Genomic DNA, 19,086 nt, shown 5'->3' with positions numbered 1-19,086 from the left:
ATATACACATATTTGTTGCAGGCATATTCACACATATACATGTAGAGAAACACACAATCAGTTTGCCACCATAATGCCACAGCACTGCTTGATCAAAATCTCAATTTAATTTATCCTTCACCATAAGTAGAATGACAAGATTGCCTCTGATGTTCATTTTAACTTTACAGTTTCTACATAAAAATGATGAGAGTGCATGGGATATAGAATGACAGTGTAACATTTTCCTAGGAATAACTAACTGCCTTTGCAATTTTAAGCACTGAAATCTCACTATCTGGAAAGTTGAAGTGCCAAAAATATTTTACAAACTTTACAAGATATTTATGCCCAGATTTTTTAATCCAAATATGCTATGATTTTATAAAAAGCACAATGGATATGAGAAGCCAGAGCTTTTTTCAGGGTCATGTGACATTGACCAAGTGACTTATCCTCCTTGAATCTGTTTCCTCATATCTACAATGAGGATATTAACTAATTTTCTACTTCATAGTATTGTCCCAGAGGAATCATAGAACTTCAAGCTGAAAGGAAATTTCAAGGGCACTTACAGCAGACGTTTCCATTTTATAGATAGTGGACACCAGGAATGTTACTTAACTTATCAAGGTCATGTTGCTAGTAAGGAGCAAATTGAGGATTCAAACTCATCCTCCAAATCCAATGAGAGAAGGCATAAAGTACCTAGTAAACCAAAGAATGCTAAAGAATTATAAGTTCTTATTACCAGAGGCATATACCCACATAAAGTCTACCACAGTATTTTTTAAAATATCGTTCTTGTAGATTGCAAATTTATCTCAGAATTGTTATCTGCTATTTAATAGGCAGCAAAGTCCTTCCATGAGTGTTCTTTCTTTATTTTTATGGCCAATTAAATTCTGTTTTCTCTATAACCTCTATAGTACAAAGTTATTCAAGAAACTCAATTTGAATGAGAAAATCATGCATAAGAAGGAAAAATACCCTTCTTCTCTCCATAAAGAAAATAAAAGAGAAATAAAACTTTAAATATTCCCTCTACCTTGTCTTAGGGTCTGATTGCAAAACTGCAAAGTTACTTCCACTTGGATCCGTGCTGATACTGACAGCTCTGTGGACAAAAGTAAGTTTCGTAAGCCGGATTCTCTCATACACACTACTTGTGTCATAGACACAAGATCCATCTGATGAAGAATTATGGAGGTTTGATATAACTTCTGTTAAAAACAAAAACAACAAATTTAAATATCCACTGATTAATGATTCAATAAAAATAAGAAGTAGAATAGAAAAAACATTAAAAGAAAAAAAAAAAAAAAGCAGAGCTATCTGGTAACCATATCTGTACAATACATATAAAGCATCTTGCAGACTTTTATTTTTGTCTGCTTAATACCTAACATGATACATAGTTCATACATAGGAGTATGTCCTATGTATAAGTACATAGGAGATGTCAAAGAAAGGTGTGGCAAAGTGAACTAAACATGATAATGCAAAGATCTATGACTTCATTCCTGTGGATACTCCTATCAAACAAAAAGCGTTTATTAAGCACCTCCTAGTGCAAGATCTTGTGAGGATACAAAGGCACACTAAATAGTCCTGGACCTCATATGGAGTTTACGTTCTTTGGGTGCATTAAGGGTGATTTTATATATATATAAATACAAAGTAGACTATAGTTGATCAATTTAGGGAAATAGCTCTGGTAACTGAAGGAATCTGGAAATGCTTCATGACAAATACAGTGCTTGAAAGTGAGGCTTGGAGGAAACTAGAAATCATAAGTAATCAGAAAATGTCATTCCAGGAATGAGGAGTAGGCAATGCAAAGGCTTAAAAAAAATGAGAACTGAATTCTATGCAGAGAGAGAGTTAAAAAGCCACTCTCACTGGAATGCTAACTATGTGAAAGAAAACAATGTCAGCTTATGACAGAGTTTTTATCTGCTCAGAAAAAAATAAATCATGGCAATTTCCTGAGGAAGTGATATGTCAAGCTTGAATTTTAGAAAAAAATCACTTGTCATCTATGGAGTGAAGAAAGACCTGAGGCAAGAAAATCATTTTGGAGACTGTTCTATAGGCAAAAGGTGATAAAGACCTGCACTACAGTGAAGTTATATATAAATAAAAGAGGGCAGAAATTGTAATGGAGTTAGAAATAACAAAATTTGGTAACTGATTGGATATGTAGGGCAAACCACCAATGTGGTCAACCAAGAAAGAGATCACATTCTCTCCAAGACTTAGTGTACTCCATTCATTAGTTGCTATGATGCAAAACATTACTAGCATGGTAGCCAACCTTTGTCAGATATGCCTCTTGATGCTTAAGATAGATTTTAGATAACTGACACAGTCCATTGTTAAGATACATAATGACATATTTCAAATCTAACAGAATGTGTTAGACTTTGTACATCACTACTATATTTTTACATTTTATTTTAAAATTAAAAAATATATACACATTTAGTTCAATCTTAGAACATCTCCATTTCAGACAGTTAAATGAAAACGATATATTTTTCCTCTGCTTTATTTTTAAATTAAATTTTGTTTTCCATAACCAATAAGTTACTATTGTCTATATCTCTTTCACTCCCTCCCCCACTGGAAAAAAAAAAGAAAAAGAAAAAGAAAACCCCTGAAACCAATACACATAGTAAAGTAAAGCATATTCTCATACTGGCCATGTCTTAAAATACATGTCTTATTCTGTTATCTAGTCCATCACCAATCAGAAGGTGGGCAGAATTTTAAATTAATGGTCCTCTGGAATCATAGTTGATAGTTGCACTGATCAGTTCTTAAGTCTTTCAAAATTGTTCAGTTTGAAGTGAAATATAAGCCATTGTCCACCCTTCTCCTTCCTTGACTGTATGTATTCCTACTTGTGCTCCCAGCCTGTGTGAAATAACATCTCTCCTTAGCCCACTTCTCCCCTCTTCTTCCCTAGTACATGATTTCCCATTGCCTTGTCTTTCCTCTAAAACCATCAAAACACAAAAATCATTCCCAGGCCCTCCATTTTATTTAACTTCCTCTTAATACCCCTGCTTATATCACTGTTCTTAAAAAACGTTTATATTCTCACCCCCCTCTAGAATTCAAACACTTCATTCTTATAGTCTTTTTTTTCCTAACCAATCTCTTGTATTTACCTTTTTCATGTTTTTCTTTATTCCTGTGTTTGTAGCTCAAAATTTCTATTCAGATCCAGTTTTTCCATCAGGAATGCTTGATGATCCTTCTATTTCATTAAAAATCCACTGTTCCCCCTGTAGAATTATCTGAGTTTTGCTGGGTAAACTATTGTGTCTTTTGTCTTTTGGAATATTGTATTCCATGCTCTTCACTCGTTTAAAATAGAAGCTGCTAAATCTTCTATAGCTTTTATGTAATTGTAATTCTTTAGTATTTGAATTCTTTCATTTTGGCTGCTTGCAGTATTTTTTTTCCTTTGATCTGAAAGCTTTAATTTAGAACTATAACATTCCTGGGAATCTTCATTTTGGGGTTTCTTTCAGAAAGTGACCATCAGATTTTTTTTTTCTTCTATTTTCACTTTGTTCTTTGGTTCTCAGAAATCTGGACAGTTTTCTTTCATGATTTCTTGAACTATGATAACCAGGTTTTTTTTTTTTTTGTTTATCATGACTTTAAGTTGATCCAATAATTCATAAATTCTCCCTCTTTGATGGATTGATTCCAGATCAATTGTTTTTTGATACATTTTCTTCCATTATTTTTTTCAACTTTTTGCTTTATTATTTCTTGTAGTTCTGTGGAATAATCTTCAGAAAGACAATTTGGTCTCGTATCTCTAGTGCTAAGCTGTTAATTCCAAGTCTTTCTCAATAGTCCCCATGTCTTTGCCAATTCTTTCCTCTACTTCTCATTTTATTTAAAATAAAATTTTAAATTCATTTTTCAATTCCTACACAATTTCTTCAAAGAATTCTAACTTATCTTTTGATAAAGCTGTGTTTTGCTTCAAGGATTTGCTTGTAGGTGTTCTGCAGTTCTCTTTTGAGTTTGTATCCTGACTAAACCCTGGCCTCACAATAATTGTTGATCTTTTTTGTTGTTGTTGTTTAATCACTTTTTCAAGCAATCTACTTTGAGCAATCCAGTATTGCAGGCTGGAATGAAAGCATCTAGAAGATCCTCCTTTACTGCTAACAAAGACTGGGTCCACAATATGTACTGGGTGATACTTGAGGTTCTGAAACCATGTTCTAGACCTCAGTTGCTGTCCTGGACAAGCAGTTGAGTATAAAATCGGAAGAAAAGCTCTGGGAGTCCTACACTGTCCAACTATATCAAGACTCTTGAATAATGAGTCCATTTTGCCAGGGATCTTATTCCATAGCTCCTGACTTGTTTGCATGTATGTAAGTCAAATTTATGGTCTTGGACTATGAAGATGATGCTTTGCAGCTTTTTCTTTGATTTTCCACTCATTGGTGTTCTCAGATCATTTCTGGAGTAGCTGTGGGAGAGCTTCACTGTCCTACTTTCTCTTACTTCACCATCTTGGCTGCAACCACTAGCATAATCTTTAGAGAAACCAGAGTCACTTCCATGCCATATTAAGATAGCAAATTAAGATTTTAGTAAAAGAATACAAAGTAATAATAATGGGAATATATATATATATATATATATATATATATATATATATATATATATATATATATATAGCATTTTGGTGGGTGAAATATGCTTTATCATAAACTGCAGAATGCTACAGATAATTCTAAATAATTTATCAAAATATAATTCATGTTTAGTTTTGAATCCTAACCAATGACCCATTTACCTTCATCTATTTCATCTTCTTTTAAAGATTACCAGAGAAAATGTGGTGACTACACAAATTTCTTAACCTTCTCTAATGCTATCACTTAGGACTTTTCCTCACCACCTCTCTCTCACTGTGCCCATTTGTCCCTGTTTCCGACGCTAAAACTACTTTTTCCATCTTGAATCAAATCAAGATCAGTGAGGTTTGAGGAGGCAGGCCTGGTTGTGGCTAACAGCTAACATAGTAACAGCATTTCCTTTAATCTCTCTACTGTTGTTCCCCTCAAACCCAGTAGTAGCCCCAGATACATTCCATTTCCTCTTCTGATCCCTCACTTAAGAGACTCCATGAAACAAAATTAAATGTCCTGAATAGTCTTCTACTAACTCAGAAATTAGCCTTCCTAAAGTCTTTTGTGTACAGCTATCCACAATTTAATCCTTATTTGTGACTGTTCTGTTTAGAGCTTTGTTAATTCCCATAATTATGATCTGAATAAAGTCATGTGAAAATGTTAAAAGTGCAGTATATGATATTTCTCAAAGCAGTCCAGGAAAAATGAAATAATTTCCAAGATTTATAGATAATTGATGAGGAAATATGCCAGAATAACAAGATTTCTTCTGATGGGAAGTCCTAACCATACTATCCCTTTCCACACAACTGACAGCCTAGTTCATTCCTTACCACCCCTACCTCTCCCCAGTCACATGGATGACAGGTTTTTTTCTGTTGGAACCCTTTCTCCAAACTTCAAAAGCCAACAATAGGAACTTGGTGCTAGCAGAATCTCTGCTATCACTGATAGGCAAAGCTACAGTAAGAATAAATCCTTTATTCCACTGGAAAAGAAGGAAGGTGTATTATCTGACATACTCAATGCATTTTCCCAAAAAACATTATACACAAGGTAATTGGCCACTATATTTTAGGTCATTATCTGTTAATGAAGTTTTGGGCAAGCCAATATGGGAATATAAATTTTCATTGCTTCCAAGGGAAAATGAAATCCAAATACCAATTTAAAAACCGTAACTCATTTTCTTAAATACTAGGTGTATGTTACATGACTTTTACTAAGGTATTGATAAACTGAAATTTGCATTTTGAAAATAATCTTAAAAGTAGTTTGTATCTCCTAACATACATGTATTAACTGATAAGACAAAAATTGCAAAGCTAATACATGTCACCCTATAAAGCTTTTAATGTATAGTCAATTAAAAACATTCTACAGAAAATTGATAAAGTTGTTAATTTACAAATAGTAACTGCAAATTGACCAAATTATAAAGTAATTTACATTTTCAATTATATTCACTAGATTTCCCCCCCCCAAAAAATGAGCAAATAAAACTCATCTCTTTTTCCATAATAAACTTAGCATTAATAAAAATGTTACACACAATTGTTAAAAGTTTTTTTAAAAAAACCCTTCCATTCTTCAAACATGATCTGATCTTAAAGTGCACCATGAGAATGGAAGGCACTCTGGAATAGAATTCTGATATATATAATTTAATAATGTTCAAATAAAACTCTCCTTTTGACTTTTCTTCTAAGCAGAGAACAATATAGCAAAAAATTACAACTTCATGAGCTGCTGTTCATTACAAGCAAATAAATTGCTTGAAAACATTAAGATCCACTGGATATACACAAAGTAAGAAAATGAACAATTTTACTAAAAAGGTAAGTAAGGGAAGAAAGTAAAACCACTTGTAAAGCGAGACATATTTTTATGAACAGACTCTACAAATACACTGACCTTTCTTTTCAGTATTCTTTTTCCCTTCTTCAAGCCATTTCCCTGTAAATCCTTCACCATCTTGGGTAACAAACAGTATTTCATTCCTATTTAAAGCAATATCTGACATGAAGACTTGGCGACCATAAGCCCATCGACACTGTTTCATATAGCTGCTAACTGATTTCCAGCAAAACACCTAGAATAAAATCAAAATTCAGTTTGAAAACAAATACATCTGATCAATCAAAATCTAAATTTTATGGGAATTAAAGAAAACTTCTTTAAAAACTTTATAACTTCCAGAATACTCAAATTTTCATTTTATCATAAAAGAATATACAAAAGCAAAGAAGTAAGAGGGGGGAAAAGGAAAAATGAAAGGAGAGGGAGTGAAGGATGGGAAAAGTCTTCTGAGAGTCATCTCATAATCATCCATCTCAGCTCAGGCATCCACAAGTGAGATGGCTAGAAGACTTTTTATAATAAAAGCAAGCTGTCAGTAAGACCATAGCCAACCAGCAAAAGTAAGGAAGTATGCTTCCAGACTAGGATAAAGTCTTTTTTTTTTTTTCTTATGACACCTCTGGGTAGAGATCATAGTTCTCTATTCTAGACAATTATCAGGTATTAGCAATGCCCAAAATTCTCCTTCTTATTCTATTTTATCGCTCATACTAACCATCATTAGGAATACTTGTTAACAGCAAAACCAAGAAAGGTTTCCATCTATGCCTACATTATCAATACTGGAAGGGCTGAGGGAAAACAGAGACAATAATGTACTATCAGTGGAGGACTGAAGTGGTCCAACAACTCTGGAAAACAATTTGGAAGTATGGAATAGAAGTGAGTAAAAGAAGAAGAATGGAAGAATTAAACCTGACCTATTGTTTTCACTCCTAGCCATATGCCACAAGGAGGTCAAAAATAGAAATAAAAGTCCCAAATATCACCAAATATTTGTTATAACATTTTATAGTAGAAAAGTTATTTAAAACAAAGTAGGTATCCATTAACTGAGCAACTAGCTGGTATAGTGACTAGAATGCCAGGCTTGGAGTTATAAAGACCCATCTTTCCAAGTTCAAATCTGGCCTCAGACACCCACTAGCTGTGTGACCATGGACAAGTCACTTAACCCTTTTTGCCTCAGTTTCCTCATCTGTAAAATGAACTGGAGAGAAAAAAGGCAAACCACTTCAGCATCTTTGCCAAAAAAAAAAAAAAAACCCTAGAGATAGTCACAAAGAGTCAGACATGACTGAAATAACTGAACAACAACTTATTAATAATTAAGGAATAACTGAACAATGGTACATGAATACATTAGAATATCACTGTCATAAGAAACAATGAATATAAGAAATTTAAACAACATAGCAAGACAATAAACTTATTTTAAGAGAAGCAGAAACAAGTGGACAATGGGCATAATGATTATAATAAGCTACTTATAACTTTGTGTACCTGCTATGTTTAAGCCCTTCTAGATAAAGGGGATAATACAAATACCAAAAAAAAATAATAATAATAATCTCTGTCCTGAAGGAGTTGGCATTTTATTGGGCAATACAACATGTACCTATATAAGTATTCAAGGTAATCTTTATGTGGAGAAAAGTACTGGGAGCTGTGTGGAGTGATCAGAAAATTATTCAGATGGCTCTTGACCTGAGTTTTGAAGGAAACTAAGGATTCTGAAAACATGAAATATATTACAGTATTAGAGAACAGGCTGGGTAAAAGCACAAGAACACTATGAAAGGGCAGTCAAACTTCCCAATCTTAGTCCCAGAGAATAAACAATGAAACACATTCATTTCCCTGCTCTTAGTACAATGGTGAGTGAAACAATGGTAGTAGGATGTTCATGCACTATCTGGCACATTTTATCAGTTGTTTTTGCTTAATTGTTTTTCTTCAGAAAAGAAAGAGTTTTATGGGGGTGTATAGAATAGACTGATGATGCCTATGACATAATACAACTCAAATCAGAAATACATCACTTAAAAAGCAAATGAAAAAGGGGAGGGGAAAATAGAACTACTTTTTTGTCTTTTTTTAATATGACAAATGACATAAAAATTTCTTCTAATAATACTACATTTATTCTTGAAGTGCCTTCATACTTTCTTTTAAATCCCACCCTTCAGGTAACAATATTTCATCAAAGTAAGAAAACAAGTTAGCTGGTATAGTACAAAGCAACCAAAACATTTTTTTTTCTCTTTTATAAGGCTGATATTTAATATAAAAGTATGTGTAATTCAGGATTCTTAAAACTGAATTCATAAACTTGATTTATTAAAAATATTTTGGTAATTATTTCAATGTAATTGGTTTTCTTTGTAATCCTGTTTATTTTATCCATTTAAAAATAATATTCTGAAAAGGGGTTCAAGGGGTTCAACTAGACTGTTAAATGGGACCGTGTCACAAAACAAAGTTAAGAATTCTTATTATAATTAGGAAAAATCTTTTTGTAAATACCCATGAGTCATATTAAACCACATGCCAAAAGGAAGAGAGATTATAAAGTTTAAAAAAAATAAGTATGTATAGAGAAAATAGGAATTGTACTCTCTATCCCAATCAATTTCTAAAACACAATCTTATAGAGATCTCAAGAGAAACAATCAATTCATTTGTGCCAGTGGAAGAGAGGGAGGGGAAAATGATTAAATCTATATTATATTAAAAAACATTTGTACAAGGAGTACTAATTGGAGAAAATCCTCACCTAAAAATATGAAAAATATAAGTTAAAGAAATAGGGTACACTGGACATAAAAAGGGATTAGAGTGCCACCTACTGTCCAAAGTAGACACCCTAAATTAGCTTTAAAAATTGCAATTAAAATAGCATCTACAATTAAACCTGTTCTTTCAAATATGCCATCATTTATGATTAACTTAAATGCACGAAATAAAGCTAATCTTTCTAATACTTTTGCTTTTCTCAAAACACTATTACAATTTCTATGTTAAGAGGGATTTTTAGACCAAATTATTAGGAAATAATCTTTAAAATGCAATCAGTGACACGTTAATGTATGCATGACATCACCCTTGGCTAAAGCTCCAGATAACTGAAGGAACTGTATATCAAATTCTGAAAATGAATGGTAGAAAAGAAAGATTTTATTGCCTAATTTTATTCCCATACCAAAAGCCATTATAGAAAAAACTAAAGAGCCAATTTAAAAAAAAAAAAAAGAAAAAACCAGCTTTTATACAAAATATCTAGGTAAACCAATGGGACCCAAGTTTAAAAATTATCTCAGATATTTAATAGCTGTGTGAATTGGACAAATCATCTAATTTCTGTTCTCCTGCCTTCTCCTCTATAAAAATGGGGATACTAAGAATACCTACTTTCCAGAGCTATTGTGAGGATTAAGTAAGATATTAATAGCATACAATACAATGTCTGGCACTATCTAAATGTTAGTACATCTGAGTTATGGAAATCTACAAGGGTTGAACATTCCCATGTAATAAGAAAACCTTTGAAACTCAGGTCCTAGGATCCAATAGATGGCATTTTATTGTTGGTTTACCTTAGAGACCTGTCTACACCTAGAATGAAAGACCATAAAAAGAACAATGACAGGAATCATTGTAAAGAAAATGAGCAGTTTTAAGTTATGTTCCATAACTTAACTTATATTCCATAGTGTATTATATATTATTATATAATTAATCAGTTAGATGATCAATAAACATTTGATAATTATTTCATTCCTTTTAAGTTATACTCTAAATGAATAATCTAAATGAATATCGTCCAAATATAATTCCAAAGCCAAGTGTAAAAAACTAATTTAAATGCTATTTTAGCTTATTCATGACTTTTTTTTTTCTTCCTTCTTCTTACTGTTGGAAATAACTTAAAATATCCATCTGAAAGTATTTTATACTTCAGGAAACTATTTTGAACATTTTAAAATATTTGAACATAAAACTAAAAAGAAACAAAAAAGTTGAGTATATATCTAAAATGTGCCAGTAGGTGGAGCTATAAGGTTAGCCTTCAACTTCTAAAACTCCAACCTGAAAATAGCTAACAATTCCAAAATGTACTTTAGTTCCATCACTGGAAGGAAAAAAAAAAAAAAGGCTATATGAAATTACAGACAAATCATTCTCCAGTAACAGTCGCTTTCTTAGTATCATCTGTGTCAGATATATACATGTATATATAGTTGGGGAAAGAGATCTGAGGGAGGGAAGAGGGGGAGCAAGGAAGGGAAAAGGGGAAAGGGAGAGGGAGAGGGGGGGAGAGGGGGGAGAGAGAGAGAGAGAGAGAGTGTGTGTGTGTGCATACCTATTATATATTATATATTTATCAATGTCATTCCCTGTAATCGTTTATGAATATTTTAGCCCAGAGCAGAAAAGTCAATATTCTAGATATGTAAAAGAAAATATTCAAGATATTTTTCCTTCTTTCTTTATACCAATTCTAAGAGACTAATTTGAATTCTACACACAAGTGGAAGCACAGTATAATGAACAGAGCTGATTTTAAGATTTAAGATGATGCTGGGCATGTCATTTAACCACTGCTCTAGGTCAAAGATGTTAAGTATACCTCAAATGTGCCTGAGATAAAAATGTAACTGGGAAGTATTTAACAAAATAAAACACACATTGCATTACATTTTAAAACTAAGTCAGTAAGTAGCCTTCAAGGATCCATGTAGACATCTTTATTTGAGATTGGCACCATTGCTCTACATAACTTTAAAATGTAAGTCTAAGAGATTTGGCAAAGAAGGTACCAATCCAAATTTATAGTTTCTTCATTTGGAGATTCAGTCAAAAAACTCACAGGTCTAGTCCTATACCTATTTTCTATCAATATGTTTATATCTCTATATGCATGTATGTGTGTGTGTGCACATACTGCTCTGGCAGACCTCAACAACCTGGTCTGCACTGAGTAAAAATCTATCAAAGGTCTACATGCCTTTTATCAGAAGACCAGGTTCAGAAAGGCTCAGCAAAAAGTTAGCCGCTAAGTGATGAATTTGTTAGGCTAGTGCACCTCATGAAGTCCTTCTGTTAAGTTACAACTAACATTAGTGGAAGAAATATTCAAGTCTACAAATTCAAGAAAGTTGTGAAGTACTGAAATAAATGTATTTATTAAATCTAAAATAAAAAGAAAGAAGAAAAAAAAAAAGTCATTGCAGCATAGGCATAAGGCTAGAAAAGTAGAGTTCACCTAGTCCAATTCCCTCATTTCTGGATAAGATAAAAGAGTCCCAGAAAGGCTGATGGGATTCATTCAAATTTATACTGGCAGAAATAACAGCAAAGATTCAAACCCAGGTGCTTTATTGTAATAAATTGCCTCCAAATTTTTATGGTTTGTTGATGGTAGTATTAGCGGTGGTCTTTTTCCAGAACTACAAATTTATAACTTTTGTATTAAAAAAAGTATGTTAAATGCTATTCCACATTTATGAAATTCATTCTGACTAATGTAAGGCTTCAATATGGTTTTCAAGGCATCACATTCAAAATGCCTACAATTATTTCCATTCTATAAGACAGCAAAGAGGCTATTTTAAATTAGGATTTAATAGAACGTTACTATCTGAGTAACTAATTATGCAATATTAAATTCCAAAATAATTTAGAGAAATAATTTAGAAAAAAAAATACACATACACACATCCCTAGATATCTTTATTTATCCTTATATATGTCTAGTTACAAAAGAAACCATAGATACTTACTCTCCCAGCTTGATCCAGTGCAAGAATGCAAATCTTTTGACCTCCATTTTCTTTCAGATGCTGAGGATCAACTTTGTATTCCATATGTCCCCCAGTCACAAGAACCTTTTTCAAGTTGAGTTGCCTAAGTGGAGAGAAAATAACAAATTAGCATTCCCAAAAAAAGAAAATGCTTAATTTCAAAGAATTGTCTAGCTACAATGAGCTAAAATGAAAAAAAAATGTGAATTTTGTCTTAGTTAGATACCAGTCTCTTCCTTCTCCTTTCCCTGTGCTTCTATTCACCTTACCTAGATCCTTAACAAGTAGCAAATATTTTCTTATTCTCTTTCCCTAATCCTCTACTAAAAACTTAATTCTCCAAAAATTATTTGCATTTCAACAAAGCAAAAGACAAATTAATAAAACTATGAAGTACTTTACGTTCTAATTATCACTCCACAAATAAGGAGATATTTTTGAATAACTAGAACCATTCTGGTATCTTTTATATCACATGCACTTCTTTGTAAGATTAGTTTTGAAAATATCTCTATACTTCTATGATTTTCCAGTTACATAGTACTTAATGACTTAAGCAATTTTGAACATAGCTTTTAGATTAAAAAGAGAAAATCATCATCCAATATGCTAAACTAGCTTGCTTTGCATAAATTGTTTTCTTTGTTAATTAATTTTAACTTCATAACAAGATGATCTTCTATATTAAAGATCTAGATACAATCTGTATTTAAGAAGCAAGGAAAATAAGGATATCCCTATAAGTAAGTAATCAACTACACAGTATGATTTGAAGGATAAAGGACAGATTCTTTATCCCAAAATATCTCTCCATCTGTTACAGTGCCTGAAATCCAACAATTAATGACCCACTTCTTACAGCCTCAAAAACATTCTTATACAAAGGTAAATATCTGTAGAGGTATTTGACCAAATCTCTATGATAACACAAAGCAAGTTATTAGGCATTTTGGAAGAGGAGGTCGAAGGTGGCTAAAACCATCTTTTACTTACTTCGCAATTTTATTGCCATTTTTGAACATATGATACCATATGATAATAATGGATAGGGGTAGACTGAGAGTCTAGAACACCCAGAAATCCTACCTTCAACATATATTAGGTATATGATAATAGAAAAGTCACCTACCTTATCAGAAACTCAGGCAACTCTCTCAGCTTCATAAGCAACAAAAGTTGCCAACCTTCACCAGAAGGTATCTATACAAAGTGCTTTAACATGGTGAAATCAAAGGCCCAGACCAAAACAAAATCAAAAAAAAACCTTCCTTAGTCTATTATATATATATATTTATATCCATAAAGAATTCAGGAAACATAACTAACTAATATGCCTACATATCTGAAGGCAGTAAAATTGGTACAATCCTAAGGAAGGGTAAATATCAGAAATCTGCCCTTACAGTTTATGGTAGGCATATGGAGGAAAAATAGAATAATTTCTGACACAAGTATTGCAACTTTGCCACATTCTCTCCTCCATTAGATCTACATTTTCTTTGAAGGGAGGAAAAAAAAAAAACCCATAATGGTATAAAGGGATTTCTGAGCTTCAGAATATCAAAAGTACTAAGAAGATGTATGTTAAGGAACTCAAAGTTTGGTAGGTAGGTGCTTGCTCTTCATGTGAGATGTTTTCTGGCTGTGCTTCCATCTCATCCTATGACGTTTTGAGGCTGGCACCTAGTGTGAGCTTCTTAGAGCTCCAAAGAACTCATTCACCACATCAGTCACCTATGGAAGGGATCCTGAATCTCAGCAAACAATAGCCTTGCTCCACAGGGCACTCAAATCTATCACTGAGGTAAAGTTTCGGTGGGGGAAAAAATGGAGAGATACAGGCTAGACAACAGTACAATTATATGGATTCTGAACTCAATGACACAAGAGCAGTGATGAATGATTTGATATTCATTTGGAACATATTCAGTATGGTGACCCAGGGCTCTCTACTTGGTTTACCCTAGGCTATTTAATATTTTTACAATGACTTCTTTTAACGATAACATGTATATAAAAAATATGCTAAGAGACCTAGAAAAAATAACAACAAAATTCATATGGAAGAATAAAAGGTCGAGAATTGCAAGGGAACTAATGAAAAAAAAGTCAGAGGAAGGTGGTCTAAGTGTACCTGATCTAAAGCTATATTATATAGCAGCAGTCACCAAAACCATTTGGTACTGGCTAAGAAATAGAACGGTAGATCAGTGGAACAGATTAGATACAAAGGACAAAAAAGGGTACATCTATAGCAATCTAATCTTTGACAAACCCAAAGATACCAACATTAGGGACAAAAATTCATTATTCGGAAGAAACTGTTGGGAAAACTGGAAATTAGTATGGCAGAAATTAGATATGGATCCACACTTAACACCATATACCAAGATAAGATCAAAATGGGTCCATGATTTAGGCATAAAGAATGAGATCATAAATAGATTAGAGGAACAGAGAATAGTCTACCTCTCAGACCTGTGGAGGAGGAAGGAATTTATGACCAGAGGAGAATTAGAGATCATTATTGATCACAAAATAGAAGAGTTTGATTACATCAAACTAAAAAGTTTCTGTACAAACAATACTAATGCAAACAAGATTAGAAGGGAAGTAACAAATTGGGAAAATATTTTTAAAAGTAAAGGTTCTGACAAAGGTCTCATTTCCAAAATATATAGAGAACTGACCCTGATTTATAGGAAACCAAACCATTCTCCAATTGATAAATGATCAAGGGATATGAACAGACAATTCTCAGATGATGAAATTGAAACTATATCCACTCATATGAAAAAGTGTTCCAAATCACTACTGATCAGAGAAATGCAAATTAAGACAACTCTGAGATACCACTACACACCTGTCAGATTGGCTAAAATGACAGGAACAAATAATGATGAATGTTGGAGGGGATGTGGGAAAACTGGGACACTGATACATTGTTGGTGGAGTTGTGAAAGAATCCAGCCATTCTGGAGAGCAATTTGGAACTATGCCCAAAAAGTTGTCAAACTGTGCATACCCTTTGACCCAGCATTGCTGTTATTGGGATTATATCCCAAAGAAATACTAAAGAGTGGAAAGGGACCTGTATGTGCCAAAATGTTTGTGGCAGCTCTTTTTGTTGTAGCTAGAAACTGGAAGTTGAATGGATGTCCATCAATTGGAGAATGGTTGGGTAAATTGTGGTATATGAAGGTTATGGAATATTATTGCTCTGTAAGAAATGACCAGCAGGAGGAATACAGAGAGGCTTGGAGAGACTTACATCAACTGATGCTGAGTGAAATGAGCAGAACCAGAAGATCACTATACACTTCAACAACAATACTGTATGAGGATGTATTCTGATGGAAGTGGAAATCTTCAACATAAAGAAGATCCAACTCACTTCCAGTTGATCAATGATGGACAGAAATAACTATACCCAGAGAAGGAACACTGGGAAGCGAATGTAAATTGTTAGCACTACTGTCTATCTACCCAGGTTACTTATACTTTTGGAAGCTAATAATTAATATGCAACAAGAAAAAGGTATTTACACACATATATTGTACCTAGGTTATATTGTAACACATGTAAAATGTATGGGATTACCTGCCATCGTGGGGAGGGAGTGGAGGGAGGGAGGGGATAATTTGGGAAAATGAATAAAAAAAATAAAAAATAAATTTAAAAAAAAATATGCTAAGAGACATAACTAATACATAAAATAATAGGATTTTAAACTTTGTTGAATGGGATAAAATGCTGGATCAAATCTAGTGAAGTAGAATTTAAAAGGAACAAATGTGAAGTTTTACAATTAGGTTTGAAAAACTCAACTTTACAAGTAAAATCTGGAAGAAGTAAGACAATAATTCATGAAAAAGATTGGGGAAGAGGGATGTTAACAGACTATAAACTTAATATAAAGCAGTAACATGATACGGCAGCCAAAAAGACTCAATAAAATCTTAGGACATATTGAGAGAGACATTACTTCTAGGAAAAGAAGATAAAAATTTCTCTGTACTCTCATACTGCATATTTCTTCTCTCCTGACCCCTCTCACTGAGTCACAACATCCTCATTCCCACTCCAGGTTGTATCTCTGTGAGGGGCATTCAGCCACATTTGTGGTTCACTCCTCCTATCTGAATAGGGTCCCATTCCAGGTACACTGTTCATTCCCATTTGCTTCTCCAGCAATGGAAACATTATTAGTTTCCAAAGCTCCAAACAAATCTAAGTAATCTGGCACCTAATGTGAGCTTCTTCAAGCATTTATCTAAGAACTCTTTCATTATACTGGTCACCTATGTAAGGGATCCTGAGACTCAGCAAGCAATAATTGCCTTGCTCCAAAGAGCATTCAAATCTATCACAAAATCTGCAAATAATCTAAGTTAATGAAAGACAAAAACGTACTATTTAGGTATGAATTTTGGGGGTGAAACAAAGTAATCATATACATTAATTATGTATAATATAACATAAAACTAGAAGAGACCTTAGAGTCCATCTAGTACAATGCTCCAATTTAGAGATGAGAAAACTGAAACCCAAGGAGGTTAAATAACTTGCCCAAAGTCACACAGTAAATAAGTATCTGATTTAGATTGTGAATACAGATCCTCTGACTTGGCTTGCTGACAAGCCAACAAACAGCATTGTTCTACCATAAAAAATTAAGAATGACATGAAAATGCCTAAGACAACAATGTAACATTGCAAAAGCTTCAGCCAAAAATGAGAGTATCAAAAGCAAAGAGTGTCCCACTGATGACTTTTACCTTTTTATTTTTAAAACTCCCATTGTTCATCAAACCCCTAAAAATGACAAAGACCAGCAAGCAGTTGGACACCTCACCTTTCCACTATTCATCACCTAAGACAAACAAAACTCAAAAATAACCACAGGCCACATACAAGAAGTAGCTATGACTGAGTTAGCAGGTTCTAAACAGCTAGAAACAAGTTAAAGAATTAAAAAAACAAAAGTTAAAAGAGTGAGGATAGAGCAGGCTTAGTAACAGAGAATAATGGAATTTTTGTAATAAAAAAAAAAAATTGCCACTTGAAGGAAAAGTGTTTGGAGTCAAGAGGCAAATTAGATTAGAATTTGCTGCTGGGGGGAGGGGAAGGAATCAGAGTTAGGGAAACAAGGCTTAAATATGGTACTGTGGAAAATGAGACATTATTAATAACTAAATACTGCTTTAATAGGTGGAAATGACAGCAATGGGGTCATATGTTTGAGGCACTACCAAAATACAAGTAACTGATAACCTGGCCTCAGATAAACCACCTAACTGTTCTGGAAGAAGTTTCCTATCTTTAAAAAGAGGAAATTGTGTTAAAATGATATCTACCATTCTTAAATTCTACATATCTATGAATATCATTAATATTATACATAAATGGAAAAAAATTATTTACCACCTATATCTAAAGAAGCAATCTACACATGCATCATATATATGTATATGTAGATCTATGTTCTAATAAAAATTTCTAAAGCCACAGAGACAAATTAAATCAAAAACTATTCTTTAAACAGGTAAATACATACTTTGAAGCCATCTTCTTGCACTGATAATCTGCAAGTAAATAAATATCTCCTTTCTTTGTAACACACACTGTGGCACCATCACTTGCAGCAACCAAGGATATGACAACATCTTTATGATGCAGAGCTGAGACTTGTCGGGGAGCCGTTACACACTTTTCTCCATTGGGATCTAGCAAATATCCTAGAAAGGATTGAACAAATTAGGTATATTATAAAATATTATTTTTGAAGATTTTTAAATTATTTAAATTTCATGTCTTATTAATAAAGGCCTCTCACCTAGTTGTCCACCATTTAGTCCCATAGTGTAAACAGCTTCTTTAGTCCATAGCACTGTATGGAACCTGCCTGCAGCCACTCCAATAATTGTTCTTCCTTTCAGATTTTTTGCCTGAATCTATACATAAAAATAAATGATATCTGTGGCAAGTATATGTTCATTGTTATCCAGCACTTAAGGGTGGATAAAATGATTCAAATATGGAGTTCTATGGTTAATTCATTTAAAAAGTAGTTGAACGGAAAATTAAGGCTCACTTAACCAATCTGTAACAAGAAAAAAATGACATCCTTATCTCAAAATTTGATTCCCTTCAATAAGTCTAAAATTTAACATTTATCAGTTTACTTAAGCAATCAGCATGAAAAAAATATATAATGCACTTATCTAGAAACTTGCCTCCCTGTAATAAGTCCGAACTTTAACATTTATCTCATTTTAGTCATCTGCAAACTCATAAATTTTTATTTTATTCAATATATCTACAACAATAAAGATTGTATAATTATATAGTACCTACATATACACAAATGGTCAAGTGAACTGTCTCCTGAGCTTCTTTTACTAGCAGAGCAGCAAAATAATAAATGCTTAACAAAACACCAGACTCTAATTTGGAAGTTTGTAGGTCTAGAAAGCATTTGATCACTAATAGATTCTATTTACTAATCTATTTGCTACTAATAATAACGCTAATGACATCTATCTAGTACTTTAAAAGTCAAAAGTGCTTTACATTTATAATCTCACTTGAACCTTTATAATTCACATAATACAATAGATATTTATTAAGCACTTATTATTGTTCCAGATACTATATTAAGTACTGGATATCCAATAAGGAAAAAAAACAGTCTCTGCTCTGAAGGGAATTCTCTCTCTCATACATGCATGCTCACGGCCATGTGCAGCATATCTCACAAAATCAT

The 19,086-nt window shown here is 33.0% G+C and overlaps 1 protein-coding gene across 1 annotated transcript in view; it reads right to left on the bottom strand.

Annotated features, from left to right (window-relative positions):
- IBTK (inhibitor of Bruton tyrosine kinase) overlaps window positions 1-19,086 on the bottom strand; it is an 87,807-nt gene that overhangs the window by 44,199 nt on the left and 24,522 nt on the right. The window contains 5 exon segments of the mRNA XM_074310439.1: window positions 1,028-1,202; window positions 6,570-6,747; window positions 12,299-12,422; window positions 17,878-18,058; window positions 18,157-18,274. Of these exon segments, the coding sequence (XP_074166540.1) occupies window positions 1,028-1,202; window positions 6,570-6,747; window positions 12,299-12,422; window positions 17,878-18,058; window positions 18,157-18,274 (776 nt within the window).

This window comes from Sminthopsis crassicaudata, chromosome 4 (assembly GCF_048593235.1).
Source record: "Sminthopsis crassicaudata isolate SCR6 chromosome 4, ASM4859323v1, whole genome shotgun sequence".
NCBI classification, from domain to species: domain Eukaryota; kingdom Metazoa; phylum Chordata; class Mammalia; order Dasyuromorphia; family Dasyuridae; genus Sminthopsis; species Sminthopsis crassicaudata.
The sequence above is the reverse complement of the archived record's forward strand: the minus strand, read 5'-3'. Positions and strand labels throughout refer to the sequence as shown.